Source organism: Leopardus geoffroyi, chromosome C3, assembly GCF_018350155.1.
Source record: "Leopardus geoffroyi isolate Oge1 chromosome C3, O.geoffroyi_Oge1_pat1.0, whole genome shotgun sequence".
Lineage (NCBI taxonomy): Eukaryota > Metazoa > Chordata > Mammalia > Carnivora > Felidae > Leopardus > Leopardus geoffroyi.
In genome coordinates, this window is record NC_059338.1 from 32,136,827 (window position 1) to 32,153,032 (window position 16,206).

At 36.2% G+C, this 16,206-nt stretch overlaps 1 protein-coding gene across 6 annotated transcripts in view; it reads right to left on the bottom strand.

Annotated features, from left to right (window-relative positions):
- Window positions 1–5,266: 5,266 nt before the first annotated feature.
- The window catches only part of NEK7 (NIMA related kinase 7), a 161,180-nt gene continuing 150,240 nt past the window's right edge, over window positions 5,267–16,206 (bottom strand). For 5 of the 6 annotated variants that reach the window (XM_045456652.1, XM_045456654.1, XM_045456651.1 and 2 more), the window contains 2 exons: window positions 10,892–10,916; window positions 5,267–8,319 (listed from right to left, as the gene is read on the bottom strand). In XM_045456652.1, coding sequence (XP_045312608.1) covers window positions 8,228–8,319; window positions 10,892–10,916 — 117 coding nt within the window. In that variant the 3' untranslated portion in view covers window positions 5,267–8,227. The remainder of the gene's footprint in view (window positions 8,320–10,891; window positions 10,917–16,206) is intronic. The other variant, XM_045456653.1, reaches the window with a different exon arrangement.

Below are 16,206 nucleotides of genomic sequence, written 5' to 3' on the forward strand. Positions count from 1 at the left end.
TGAGCATGGAGTTTGCTTAAGATTCTCTCTCTCTCTCTCTCTCTCTCTCTCTCTCTTTCTCTCTCTGTGTCTCTCTCTCTCTCTCTTTCCCCCCATCTGTCCCTCTCCCTGGCTCATGCTCTCTCTCTCTAAAAAACAAAACAAACGACAATAACAAAACACAATAAAAAACAATAAAAAATAATAAAAACAATAATAAAGCAAATGAGGCAAAATATTAACATCTGAGAAACAGAGGGGAAGAATTCTTAAGTTCTTTGTACTAAACTTGCAATTTTTCTGTAAGTTTGAAATTATTTGCAAATTACAAGTTTAAAAAATATGTGCAGACTCAACATAAAGTTAAAGTTATTTTGAGTAGAAAAAAATGCCCATGCTTTTGTACTGAACAACAGAAAAATATAAAGAGGTATAAGGAAGAACTTATATTGGTTTAACTATCTTTGTCGTCTACAGTCATAATCTGAAGTTAGCAGCTTAGTTTGTGCCCTTCCTTAGCTTCTCCATGTTCAGATGAACATATACAAACATATGCCCATAAATGCATATATGCATATAAAACAAAATTATAGTTTGTTTTTTAAAATTGAATCACCATGCCTTTGGCTCGGACCTCCCATTATCAAGGGACAGAAGCATTATGGGCTTATGGAAAAAAGTATAAAACCAAACCCATCTTATTATTAATAGGAGTATGAGTGTAATGTAATTTATGCCCTATTCAAAGACATTCAGATTTCCTCCTCTCTTCGTTCTTTTTCCAGGATACACTGTGCTGCAATAAACATCTTTGTGTAAAGAAGATGATAGATAAGATAGATGATAGAAATAATCTTTATAAACGGCTTTTGTTTCTGTAGAAGATTCTTCAAATTGAAATTGTGTGTCAAAGTGAATATATGTATTTATTTAACAGATCACACTAGATTGCTTTTTAAGAATAATGGTAATTCACCCTGCCAATAACAATTAGAAGAGTGCATTTTCTGCCTCTTCTCCAGCACTGGATACCTGCTTTTCATGTTTAAATTGATTTATTCTGCTATTGACTGTGTTTAAAATTTCTTTGTTTCAATGTTTACTTTTGAGAGACAGAGCACGAGTGGGGGAGGGGCAGGGAGCGAGGGAGACACAGAATCCGAAGCAGGCTCCAGGCTCTGAGCTGTCAGCACAGAGCCTGACACGGGGCTCGAACTCATGGACTGTGAGATGACCTGAGCCGAAGTCAGATGCCTAGCCAACTGAGCTACCCAGGTGCTCCTGCTACTATTGATTGACTTTCTTCTGCTGTGAATTGCCTTATATCTTGTTCGTTTTTCCTTCTTTTTTTCCTATTTGCTTGCATTTTTACTTACCAATTTTGCTTATGAGGTTGAGGGTATTTACCTGTATATGATTCCCAGGTTTTCATTTGCATTTGGTTTATGGTGTATGCTAACATATGGTATCCATTGCCAATTATTTAAGTGGTCCAATATGCCTATTTTTTCCTTTATTTTTAGTTTCTTGTCTAGATTATACGGGTCACCCCAAGGTTATGCATTCTCCTAAATTTCTCCTTTTCTTTCCTTCCTTCCTCCCTCCTTCTCTTTCCTTCTTTATTCAGATCATCAATTCTTTTGGTGTTTACCCTTCTCTATAGTGTGAATTAGAATCTTTGTTTTCATCCAGTGGATAGTTCTAGTAACTTTCATTTAATAAAACATACTTTCCTGCAGATAGAAGTCATCCTCTTTCACATATTAAGTTTCCATAATACTTCTTTGTGTATTTGACCTTCTTATTTTGTCCCACCATTCGATTCCCTTGATCCTCTGACAATATCACACTGTTTAATTGAAGTACATTTATGGTAAGTTTTACTGCTTGGTAAGACAAGAGCACTCTATTTTTTAAAATGTTCTCGGCTATTTTTATATATTCATTTTTCCATGTGAACTTTGACATCATTTTATCTGGTTCTAAAAAAAAAAAAGGGGGCGCCTGGGTGGCTCAGTCGGTTGCGCATCCGACTTCAGCTCAGGTCACGATCTCACAGTCCGTGAGTTCGAGCCCCGTGTCGGGCTCTGGGCTGATGGCTCAGAGCCTGGAGCCTGCTTCCGATTCTGTGTCTCCCTCTCTCTCTGCCCCTCCCCCGTTCATGCTCTGTCTCTGTCTCAAAAATAAATAAATGTTAAAAAAAAAAATTAAAAAAAAAAAAAAAGATGAGATTCAGATCACCACTATATAATTAATATTACCTGGGTCTTCCCATCTGGAACACATTCTCTTTTTCTATTCGTTCAGATTTTGCTTTGTGTTCTTCCAGATTTTGCTTTTGCAACCAGATTTTGTAATTTCCTTCACATAGGCTCTGTACATTTCTTGCACAACTATCTTGAGGTATTTTGTAATTCTTGACTATCATGATTTTTTTATATTACTGATTATGCTACTATTGCATTATCTTTATATCACTGATTATCACAAATATAGAGAAAATATACATTTCTAAATCCACCTTGCTGCATTACTCCATCCCAACCCCCTCCCTCCCCCAGGCAGGTTCTCAGATAGCCTGGCTATCTGCCACAGCATTCCTCCTCCGCCAGCAGGACCCTCTCCTTGTCTGTTCTTTGGCTGGCTCCTTTTCATCATTTATGTCATTTTACGTCAATGTCACGTCCTCCGTGTCTCTTTTCCTCCATAGGACTCATAACAATTTGCATTTATATATTTCTATTTCTGTAGATGCCTTTCTTTCTGACTAGGTTTTAAATCTAGGAACACAAGAGACCTTTTGCTCCAGACTCTATATAGGGCCTCATATAGGAGGACACGCGATAAACATTTGTGGACTTTTAGTGGATAAATCCTTTCCGGGGACCTCCTCCTTCTCTCTTACCACCTTCTGTACCTCCCTCCAATATCTTGTTTCTTCTCCATGTGCTACTTCTCTTAACCTTCAAACCATTTTAAGTTCACTTTATCTGAAAAATTATGCCAGGACTACTTCTGGCTACCATTTAGTTTTCCTTCATGTATGATCATCATTTTTATTTTTACCCGAATTTGTTTTGCACTCCAGTCTCCTATTGAACATGGGATATTACCATGACTTCCTCATTAAGTCCAAGAGCCTCATCTCAGTCCTTATTATCTTCAACTTCTTGGTAATTTATGGCAACTTAGAACTTAAAATTTTTCTTCTAGAGTTGCTTGTTTCTGCTTTTCTTACCCCCTTACTTGCCTGTGCCTCTCCTGATTTTGGTTGTTTTTGCATCTATGCACAGTCCCCTGAAGTGCTCAGCTCCACTTACAATGTGACAATCTTCATTTATTAATTCAACAAAAATAAGTTGAGTGACTACCAACAGGGCATTGTGTCAAGTTTACACATCACACTGAACAACACAGGAACTACTTGTCCATCTAGTGTTTACGGTCTAGCAGGGAGACTGAAAGTAAACAAAGAATCACATAAGTAATCATTTGGCTACAGTTGAGGTAGACACCAGAAGGAAAAGTACAGGATGCAGTCTGGGTGGCTCTTGAAAAAGTGTATTTAATGTCAGCCATGAAAGATTGGTAGGATTTTTTTTTTAAATATATACATAACCAAAAGGGAAGAGCTATTTGAGTTGTACTGGTCCAAAGGCAAGAAAGAGCTTGGGGTCTTTAAGAAACCAGTGCAGTGGGACTAGAACGGCTAGAATAAAGCAAAAATAAATGAAGCTATAGCCAAAGTACGTGTATTCTATTCTACACTGACTGCAACACTACGCTATAATAGCTATGTTGAGCAAGCACCTGCTTGGTACCAGGCATCACATTTGGTCCTTTAAAAAAGGTATTCTAGGGGCGCCTGGGTGGCTCAGTCGGTTGAGCGGCCGACTTCGGCTCAGGTTACGATCTCGCAGTCCGTGAGTTCGAGCCCCGCGTCGGGCTCTGTGCTGACAGCTCAGAGCCTGGAGCCTGTTTCGTATGTTTCGTATTCTGTGTCTCCCTCTCTCTGACCCTCCCCCGTTCATGCTCTGTCTCTCTCTGTCTCAAAAATAAATAAACGTTAAAAAAAAAATTAAAAAAAAAAAAAGGTATTCTAATTTAATTCTCTTGTAGAGTTAGGAATTTATACTCCTACCTTACACTTGAAAAAGTAAGGACTGGAGAAATTAAATAATTTATTTATAGGATTACGTTTCTAGAAAGGAGTGGAAAAGGTGATCGTTCTGCATTCTACCACTCACGGTGAAAATAATTTACTTAAAAACCCCTGGTCACAAAGCCTACTTTTAAAATTTCCTTTTACTTTATTTTAAAAATTAGATTTAGAGACCCACGTGAACAAGCAAGAAGACCAGAAACTCCTTCAAATAAACCTCTCTCAGTCAAAAGATAAAACACACATCACCAACTTTCATGTCTTTCTCGGATAATTAATCTGACGAGTCTGTTTTAGTTCATCATTAATTGTACTAGAGACTCACATGTAAGTAAAAATAGATAACGGAACAACTCCATGGAAGTTTTTTGATAAGGGTTTCATTGCAGATGTCATCTTTTTGCGCCAATTTGGTGGTAAATATAGCTGCACCAATTAATAACACATTAAACATATATGCCCAGTACTGACTTTTCTAATTAACAAACACCCTTTTGAAATAAAATTTGTAACTAGTCAAACACTTTCTTGTGGCTAAAATCTATTACTATACAATTACGTGTGTGTGCGCATGCACACACACACTTAATGAGACAAAAGTTTCCGTAATACAAATTGCAGATTACAAAGTTAGCTGTTCTTTGCCACAGACTATTTTGAATGTGATCCTGATGTGAAAGGTAACCCATCACTGCACCGTCCGCCTGCGGATTTTACCCCATAAAGATCTGGCCTCAACATTTCCAGGTGTAGAAAGTAATCTTTACTTTTTATGCGAAAAGAATGTTCAAATTATCTCTAATATTGTTAGCAGCTTATTACAGTGACAGGAATGGAAACTGTGGCCTAAATTTTGGACTCGTAGTTTTATAATTTTAGAACACCTTTCCTATTCAAAGACAGAAAATGATGTACCACAGAGAGTAGGAACATGTGAAGGTGTGCCTCACTTTAATCCACTCTTGTAAGAACTTCATTATTACCCTCGACTGTTTTCATTGTTAGGCTTCTCCCCAAAGGATAAAGTCTTAGAAATGATTAAGAACTGTTTTTTCTATAGGTTAAGTGTTAAGCGACATAAACAATAGTAGGTTTTAGGGGGAAAACATCACAGATACATAAAAATTTTATTGTACTCATTTTTTAATTTTGTATTTTTATTTATTTTAGGATATTATACAATTTTCAAAGCTAACAACAGAATCTTTTTTAGTATGTGTATTTGAAGCATAACAAAATAAAAGTATTTCACAAAAGGAGTCCGTATTACAGTACTATTGAAATATGAGACATAGGATAATTATGCTTTTGTGGGTTATGAACATAATACATTCATTTTAAAGAAAAAAACATTTAATATGAATAAAATTTTGGTTAAAATAAATATCATGTCATGTAAATGTTAACAGCAACACCTGAAGTATATTGATACAAAAAAAGGTGTTTTGTAATAGGTACTACGTAGAATGGTGAAGCATTCATGAAATGGCTGTAATATCTTATTAAATTTACAATCACTGCACATTGCTGAGCATTTTATTTATATGGGGATATCCTTCTTCCACCATTCCTAAACCTCAGCATACAAAACAAAGTTACCCCACATTTTCCTCTGGGAAACTGGTACCAATGTCTAAATAAGGTTTAGAATCGGATGTACCTTTCCTTTTACTCCTTCCTAATTCAACTGTTTTACTTAATCAGTACAAAATTTACCTATAAAAAGAAATATAAAGAGGATATTTTATAGGTGATTATAAAAATTAAAACTTCTAATCATCTTCATAATTCTTTGAAATGATCTCATTCAAAATTAAAATTTGTTTTTTACACAGTGGTTTCTTCAGGAAAAAGTATGAACACTTAGGGAAAAAAAAAAAAAAAAAAAAGATACAATACCCAAAACAAAAAGTTTCCACATGTAGAAAATAATAATGGACTTCCCTGATCATTAAATTCTTCCCAGCTACTTCCTTCTAGCAGAGAGATTCACTGAAAAGAAAAGCTTAAGTCTTTCCTTAAAAGTCACTATGAGGGGTTAAGCTAATGAATTTTAGATTCATGTATTTTTAAAGAATGCAAGAAAAAGGAGAGTGTTCCAATTACAGAAAAATTTTCTCTCAATCAATTATATTACAAGAAAATGAATAGGACACTAATGGTCAACAAAAATAATTCTACTCATACCTCTGGAGACAGATCTGTGGATGCTCAGTGTAGAAGTTATAAGTAGCTGGAATCTGGAAAAACTATGTCTCCAGCCCTCATTGAAAGGACCACCCATGTGTCCTTTGTCTCTCCCAAGGTAAAATTATCCTTCAGGAACCAGAACTGATTAGATTCTGGGGAGAAAAAAAAGTTTATGCTTTTGCCCTTTATAAACCACTTTTAACGTTTACAAATGACCGGAAAGTATTCAAATGATTGTACAAAAACTACTTATATGAGCAAACAAAACCAGCGGTTGCATCGGCTAAAAGTAGGTGTTCTCCGAACATGAGGTTTTCACGTTGGCAGGAGTATCCATCCCAGGGTTAGAAGGTGGCATGGGGTCCTTGAACAGTGACTGCCACTCGGCCTCTGGGCTTTCACAATTCTGTGAAGAACTGGTCACCACTAACACGAAGGCATTCAGGGAAAACCGATCTCCCCAACAGCATTTACTAAGCTCTGCCCCTTTCCTTAAACTAAATGAAGCGTTACCATCTCTGTCATCTTCACGCATGAATACAGTACTTTGCTTAAAAGCTTCTTAACAGAAATGTTACTATCATAAAAATTCTGGCTCTGGTAATGGCCAGTTTTCATTGCTTTAAACATATTCTAAAATTACAACCTTGTCGAATGAATCAGAACGGTGTCAACATTCACAGGTACAGTACAACATACATCCTTTCTTCTTCTCTAACAAGACAAAATTACACACATACAGGGTGGCCCAAATCTTAAAAAGTTAAAAAAAAATATAATGTTTTCAATCCAGGAAAAGTGATGGTATACCAAATATTTTTTTAAAAGGGTATTATGTTCTCAGAAAACCTGACACATAATGGATAAAATGCACATACAATATAAATAAGTAACTTGAAGAATACAAAAAAAAATTTCTGAAGGGGACCAATCCGAACTTCAATAAAATCTCTGAATAAAAACATATGCTCACACCTATAGTGTACAATTATGAAGAGGGAACTTAAATTTATAAAGAACTTGAAATATAGTACTGCAAGATTATTCAAAGAAGATTTTTCAAATGTACAAACAATAATAAAAACACAAAAAAAGCCTCGGGCAATGTGCAACTTTCAAAATTACTATCACACCAGCCAAACAAATCCTTAACCACTTTTTAAATGGATTCATTTATACCACTTTAACGCAAAGAGAATATCAAAGATATTAAAACAAAACAAAATAAAGCAAAGAACTCTTCAGTGTCTGACTCACATTTTGTCCCCCAATTTTTTTCACATTTAATAGTTGCATTTTGAAAGTTATTATAAGCTAAGAATTTGAAGTGCTTCTCAGTTTATGTCTACATTTATCTTAAGAATGGTATTTGAAAACTACAACGCTAAGAACTAAAACACATACTTCAAACTTTTAAAAGTAAAATAATCACAAAAGTTCACAATTGTGTTAATCTCAGATGTTCATAAATGACACAAAAAGCAAACGAGTCACGTGTTCAGATACTTTTCCTCAGGTTACAAGTCTATCTTGATGAGTGCCAAGCCTCACCTTCAAAATTTGGCACTGTGGATCTATCTGAACACAATTTATCCGCAAAAAAAACTGTAAATATTTCTAAAGACCTTTAGTCATTAAAACCCATTAAATTTCCTTTACTCTCCTAACATGCAATTCGACTCTCCAAAGTCACGTGGGGTTTGCAAGAAGGTGACTTAAACGGGTACAAAATGAAGCTTATATGAAAACTGGTTAAGGATTCAAAGCACATTAGCTCTGAAATATTAATCTTAACACCCAGACAAAAACGGGGAGGTATGGTTTGCACAAAAATACTTTAAATTATTTGGGCGATGTTCTTCATGATCTTCATGTATTCAGCTGCTTGCGGTGTACTCATGCATCCTCTTTGCTACGCCATATACGTAGACGATGTCTGGTCGCTTCTCTGGATCTGGGTTGATGCACATATTCACTAACTGTCGTAGCTACAGAGAAAAAATACAAGATGCTTTAGAAAACCATTGGCATAAGTTATTAAAAATATTTTTCCTAGATACAGATTGATAAGGAAAGTACATTTTCTGACTGAATATTCGTATGTGGAATTTAAAAAAACAAAACAAATGAGCAAAGGAAAACAAAAAGAGACAGACAAAACAAGAAACGGACTCTTAACTATACAGAACAAACTGATGGTTACCAGAGGGGAGGTGGGTGGGAGGATGGGGGAAATAGGTGTGGAGATCAAAGAGTACACTTATGATGAGCACTGAGTAAGGTAGAGAAGTGTCGAATCACTGTATCGTACGCCCGAAACTAATATATTACTGTATGTTAATTATACTTGCATGGAAATTAAAAATTAAAAAAATATATATATATGACTGCTGTCAATGATTTTACAATTAGTTGAAAACTCTGAGAAGTATGTATAGTCATTGGTATTAATGTCAAGCAAAATGTATTGTCTACAATCATAGGCTTTAAACTAATTTTATTATTTTTCAAAGAAGCTTAATTAGAAGATCGTAGTCATGAAGGATAACAGGTTTTTAACTCTAAGGCTCCAAATTAACTGAAGACATATACATGTTTATTTGATCTAGGATGTACTACCTTAGCCACAACTGTAAGTTTATATTTTCGTAATTATATAGTATATATCTATAGATCTAAATTTTTATGAGGCACAGAGTAGATCAGCTATCATATGCATTTATCGCACACTCTTTTATAGAAATATAAAATGTTTTTATTAGTTTCATATTAAAGAAAAACACTCTTCTGAACTAAGGGTAATAAATTACAAGCAAGGTGAATTATGAATAGTATTCTAATCCTCATCTCCATGAAGCAGGGTTAGCATCTTCACTTTATAGATAAGAGAGCTGAAGTTTACTTATTTACATTACTTATTTACATTACAGAAAATATGCACATTCAATAAATTTAAAAAAATGTATATCCTCCTCCCATCTGGTCCTAGAGCCGCTGAGTAGAAGAATATGGGATTTCTTTCTCAATTCCAACTGCCATCAGTTTATGAGACTATGTGTCTTCATAACACTGTATAAGGTCTTTCACAGATGATAAGCCAAATCAAGAGGAAGGGCCAGATTCATTTGCTTTGTAAGTATGTCTTGAGAGAAATAATTTAGGTATTTTGAAAACTTGCATTAATTCTTTCTGGCCAGTTATTACCATGTAGTAAATGGTAATGGCAATGTTACACCCACTGAGAGAGGGTCTGAGGATTTAAATTTATATTCCTTGCAGTGCAGCAGACAATAGAATTCAAAACCCGTAAGGGGTACAGCAATAGCAAGGCATTTTATTATGGTGATCTAAGAGAAATTTAAATCAGAATGAGGTTGGCATTTTACCCATTAAAATAAAAACAAATACATCCCATTATATACAATACAGAAAACAGTAGGAAAAGCATTTATAAGGATACTTATATTTAAAAGATAATGTGTTCTAACAGGTCACCTAGTTGTCAGATATTTTGTTTAGAGATAAAAATGACCAAAAAAAAAAAAAAAAAAAGCAGAAAAGATGACAACAAAAAAATATAATTGTGATACAAAAATTCATTCTATTGAACCAAAATGCAAGTAGATGTAATAGCAATTTTTGACGGAATAAAACTGGCACATCCTTCAAACCAGTCCAGAAGCCTTATATTTTCAGCTTAATACTTCAGAATTGGGTGACATTTCCAACCTACTGTAGCAAATGGTCACGTTCTCCTGTCCAGAGGAGAAGGTGGCCAAGATTAAAGATAGATGGATGTAAGTTTAGCTGAAGAGGACAGTGATTCTCTGGCTCTCCAAAGTAGAAAGATGAGAACCAGGAATAATAAAGGAGGAGAGAAGTAAAGTATAAGGTAAATGGAGAGGTAGTGGGGTTAGCAGCTAAGCAATTGCTTTTTAACCTCCCCTCCCCACTTAACGATAGCCTTTATAAGGACAGGAGAATCAGAAACTCTGCAGTAGACAGATTGAAAGCAATACAATGTTTGCTTTTTATCTTTCTTATGTGGTTCAATCTCCATCTGAAATGTAGTTCATTTTGTCATAAAGATTTATCTTTTACAGAGAAATGTCTAACAAGTCACATAGCATAAAATCAGATATAAAATATGCATAGCTCAAATTTTTTCCTAAACTTTATTATATCATAAATTAATAAAATATGAAAAGAAGATCCTATAACATGAAAATATGCTTTAGTAGTGATTCTCACTCGTCGGCCACCCCAATGTCTCTAGAGGCCCTACTTTGCAAGAGACAGACAATGCTGGCATTGGAGGACACTCACGGTTAATCAGGTAAAGAACCAGTCCAGAAAGGAAGGCTTATTGTCCAGGATGGGAAATGAGAAAATGACTCATTTTTCTTCCTGACAATCTGACTCTTCTTTCCTTTCTGCCTCTCCCTTCATTCATTCATTCATTCATTCATTCATTCAATAAAATCTTATTGAGCATTTATTATGTGCCAGACAGTTTATTAGGTAGTAAGGATAAAGCAATAAATGAAATATACGTGGTACCTGCTGGGGACGGCTTACAATCAATCTAGTGCGGAAAGAAAGAATGACAAAGAAATAAATGTAAGACTGAGGAAATCATATAAATACTTCTCTTATAAACTATAAAGGGATAGGTATCTCAAGAGATATATGTGAGACAGTTAGAGGCAAAAAGACTGTAAATAGCCACACAGAAAAAACAATCATCACTTTCCTCTTTTTCTTTCCATCTATTTAATGAGTTGTTCCAACCTGACTCATTGAGGACATCCCGAGGACAGTATTCTTCATCCCAAGTACTACAACGGCATCTTTGGTCACTGTCATGTCCATTTGGACCCTCTATTCAAAACACACTTCTTGTGGCACCTAGATGGCTCAGTCAGTTAAGCGTCCAACTTCAGCTTAGGTCATGATGTCATGGCTCGTGAGTTCGAGCCCCACATTGGGCTCTGTACTGACAGCTCAGAGCCTGGAGCCTGCTTCAGATTCTGTGTCTCCCTCTCTCTGCCCCTCCCCCACTTGCACTCTGTCTCTCTCAAAAATAAATAAACATTACACACTCTCTCTCTCTCTCTCTCTCTCTTCTTGATTACCTGGCATTACTCTTCATTTTCATTCCATTTTAGTCTCTGCCTCCCAGGGACATAGCCTATGCCTTACAATGTCCCGTGTCACATAGAAATGTGGGTATAAGCTCCTATCCTCCCAGACCTCTCACATCTGTCCCCTACTATGAATATGCTTTGATTTGATTGAGACCATGTCCAGTATCTTTCCTCCTAGTTAACCTTCTGCTTCTGGACTTAACGTCACTCATTTCCAGGCCAGACCTCATAGCACAATCCTTTAACCACTTACTTGGCAACACCATTAATAAGTAATCCTTTGTCTTTTTGCTATACCAACCCTGGCAATTGTTATCTTCGCTTCTCTCCCAGGACGTGAAAGACTGCTGGAGAAAAATCACAGACACCATACAGTCTGGAGTCACCAGATTCATGGTCCTAGCTGCAGCTGGACCTTGCAAGCTGTTCTACAATCCAAATGTTTTGACTCATAAACTCCCATTTCCCCCAGTGGCTAATCTCAATCTTCACTAATCTGTAGGCACAGCCCTCAATTCCTTCTCACCCATGACCTTGCCTCCTACCTCATAAAGAAAAAACACTGTTAGGCTTAAGTTTTCCTCAGTATCTTATCTCAACCTATCAAACATATATACATCTGATCCATATCTCTGTTTTAGTCTCAGAAGAATTCTTTTTTCTACTATTCTCAACCCTACCACTCAATCTCTTCTAGGATCTGCACCATTAGACATCAGTATCTGGAATATAGTTGGCTATGAATGAGTATTTAATGAATGAATATTTAATGACTGTTATTCTTCTATATTTTTAACCTCTCCTCATGTGCCGATTCCTTCATCATAGTCTGTAAGTATAGTCAAGTTTCTCTTCCTAACCACTGCCTGATCTAATGTATTTGCTCTACAGCTAAATTTCTTGGGAGTGGGGAAAAAAAAAACACTATCTTACTATATCAACTTTCTTAATCTACTTATTTAAAGCCAACTACAATCACTTTTTCATCTCCTCCACCCCCTAACAGTACTTCACTGAAATCGCTCTGGGGAGGGTCAACAGTTTGCTAAACCTAACAAACTCTTTTCTGTCTGCCTCTTACGACCTTTCTCCCTGTCTGCTGCTGCTGATCGCAGCCTTGCTGGGTGTTGTGCCCTCCTCTGGCCCCATGCACCATACTGGTTCTCCTCTGACTTTTCCTTCCTTTGTAGGTTTATCTTCCTCTGGCAATCCCTCTATTGTCAGTGTGTCCCAAGGGTCAGTTCTTCCCTTATCTCTTACCTTCTCCCTCTACCATCTTAACCTACACACCTTCATTTACTCCCATGGCTTCAATAACCATCACAATATGCTAAGGAGCACACAAACATACCTATCCTCAGACCAGACCTCTTTACAGGCTCTGTTAACGTATTTCCAAGCTGGCTTCTGAGCATATCTATCTACAAATACTAAATCTATCTACATATACTAAATCATAGATGTTAATCATATTAATTATATTAATATGTTAATCATATTAAACATGCTCAGAACTGAGCATATTAATCATATGTTAATCATATTAAACATGCTCAGAACTGAGATTTTATTTTCTCCCCAAACCAGTTCTATCTTGGCAATGCCTCCAATTTCTCAAGCCAGAAATCTGAAATTCCTACAAGACACTTCATCACACTTCCTCCCCCTTGCTTAAGAATCATCAACAAAGTCCTATTGTTTCCTATTTTTTCTTGCCGCAGACCCCACTGCTTACACTCAAGCAATAATCTTCCAACTGACAGCTTTACCTCCAGTTTCTTCCAATCTCCTTAGCACTGCCCAAACACCAAGCTGGCCACACTCCAACGTTAAGCATTTCGATGGCTCCCATTGCCCTTTAGAAAGTCTAACCATTAGCATGGTATATTATAGGCTACTAACATTTGGCTCTTGCCTACCTTTCCAGCTTTATATTTAGCCCCAAACCCCTCCTCCCTCCAGCCCCACACTACACTCTAACCATAACAAAGCACTCACAGCTCTGTGTTCATCAAACTGTTTTATGCCCTGAATCTCTGTATGTTGCTTTGCTGCTTATTATAAAGCCTCCCTCAAAATCCCCCTACTTGCTTGCCTACCACCTACTCATTCTCTGAAGCCTTCCCTAAACACACTTATTGGCACGCAGAACTTAATATTCTCTTTGTCCTCCATCATACCCTCCACATATTTTTTTTTGAGGTATAGTTGACGTTAACATTACATTAGTTTCAGGTGCTCATGTGCTTTTATTAAAGCCTTTACAACCCTTTATTGTACTTCATTTAGTATCTGTGTCCTCCTATTAAACTGAAAAGGCCTGGAGAATGGATATTAGATGAACAGTAAGTGCTGACATGTAAATGACAGAATGAATGGGGAACTTCTGAGTGAAGGAAAATGAAAAGGTTTTGTGGTCATGGCAACTGAGCTAAGGTGTGAAGAGTGAATGTAATTTTGATATACAAAAGGGCAGGGAAGAGTCTAAGCAGAGGGAACAGAATAAACAAAGGTGCTGAGCTAAAGAAAGTGTAAGGTATATGAAAGCAATAGCAAGTACTTCTGAATGATTGGGGAGCAAGCAACAGGGATGAAATGATAAACGGAGGCTAAATAAAGGAAAGGCTTAAGGAGTTTAGAATCTATTGATATAGGCAACAGGAAGTCAGTACTTAAGCCAGGAGGGAGAGATCAATAAAGCTGTGCTTCGGTTCGTATTTTCTTGGAATAGTCGAAGAACAAAAAGAGAGCAATGCCAGCAGAATGTTCAATCAAGTTTCTCTAAGATTTCAGGCAGGAATTATTGTTCATCAGAAGTTCTCACCAGGGTATGTGAAAGGAGAGTGTCTTCACTAACAGAAGTAGGTAACAGAGAAGGAAGAGTGGCTTCGAGGGGGCAACAGGGACAGTAAATTTTGAAGGTATTACTTCTGAGATACCAACATATTGAGATTGGGTAGAACTGTGAATTTCTGAATTCGGGGCTTAATTCTGTATCTATACCTAGATAACTGAATTATATATATAAATATATATAAATTTATATATATAAATCTATATATATATATATATATATATATATATATATATATATATATATATATAAAACAATTTTTATGACTCTATCCATGTCAGGATTATGAAGATGAAGGAGATAGCCTTAGTGAAAGGTATTAACCTATACTGAGCATAATTTTACACTGTGTGGTTCTCTTAAATACTCATGTGTTACTTTAGTTTTACTTAAGGGCAGGTATCTTTCTGAATTTTAAAAAAATCCTTTATTTATATAGGATTTACTACTTTACAAAATCTTCCATATCCTTTTAAAGTACTGTAATCTCTCATAACAATCTCAATTTACAGAGGGAAGAAACTAAGAACCAGTTAAAAAAAATTAATGGTGAAACCTGACCTGGAGCCCGAGTCATGTGATTTTTAATGCAGGCCTTTGTCACCATTGTTGAGAGCTTGCTTACTTTTATCTAAGTTGGCCTTTGGCCTTTTGGTTTGAATTCTTCATGATGCCTAATATAGCTTTGCATGCATCATGATTTCTCAGTAACACTTACCAACTGGTTAGATTTCAAATCATTAGCACTATAGAGGGATATCACTTCGTTTGAGATATTATCTGAGTTCCAATCAAGAGAGGTTAGTTACCAGGTACTGATAGGAAATACCAGTTCTATGGTGGCCACCATAGAGCAGAGAAGGTAGAATCTCAGGTACTTTATTCAGATTCTCAGGGGTTGGTCTGACTTCCATCCAATGAACACAGTGGTGAGACACCTCAGCTATAATTGAGGGGGTCAGAGCTGACTGGCTTTTTGTTTTCCCTTAAGCAAATCAGCAGACTAGAATCCATCACTCTAGGTTCTTGGCAAAGAATATTAACGGTGTATTGAATATTGAAAAACTTGAACGTTCAAAGAGTCCTGAAAGGTGTGCTACAGAGCTCCTATCAGACACTTGTTAAGAAAGTGAAAATTTACGGAAGGCCTTGAAAGGGATAAATTTCACCTTTATAACTTTGGATAAACCAAACTCTATTCCTTAATCAAATTAAGCCACCAGGAGGCTGCATCGGGGAACTCATTGGTTTATCCCAACGCCAAATCACCTTTCCAAAACCATGCTTTAATGCTTGCTTTTGGCTTTTATCAAACATCACACAGGTACTGTCTGTATAATTGCTACTAAAGACACTGCCTGGTGCATTACTCATAGATCCTTATAGGAGATACTTCTATTATAATCTAGTGGAAGAGAACATTGGCTTCTCTGGGTAACTGGTAACTTGAAAACAGAAATAATTTGCGGTTTCCCTTTGAGCCCTGACAGAAGGGAAGCAACAACTAGATGGGCAGCTCAAGCACACAACTATTGTTGGCCATTACGTTAGGTGTGTTTACATCCCCTTCCATCCTTGGTTCTGAATTTATACTTCCATTTCTATTTTAATAACTTGGTAAGTTATGTCTTTTAATGACATAACTTTTATGTCTTTTAAAAGTTATGTCTTTTAAAGTTATGTCTATTTTAATAACTTGGTAGGTTATGTCTTTTATTGTAAGTTATCAGAAATTCTTTTTGAAAAAAAAAAAGATGGTTTGTAACACAAAATGGGAGATTTACATAGGTCTGAATTCTTAACTGGGTGCAAGTTTTCCTGGATATATGTGAGATAACTACCGGTTTTTCTAAAGGCACTGGTTGTTCTGAATA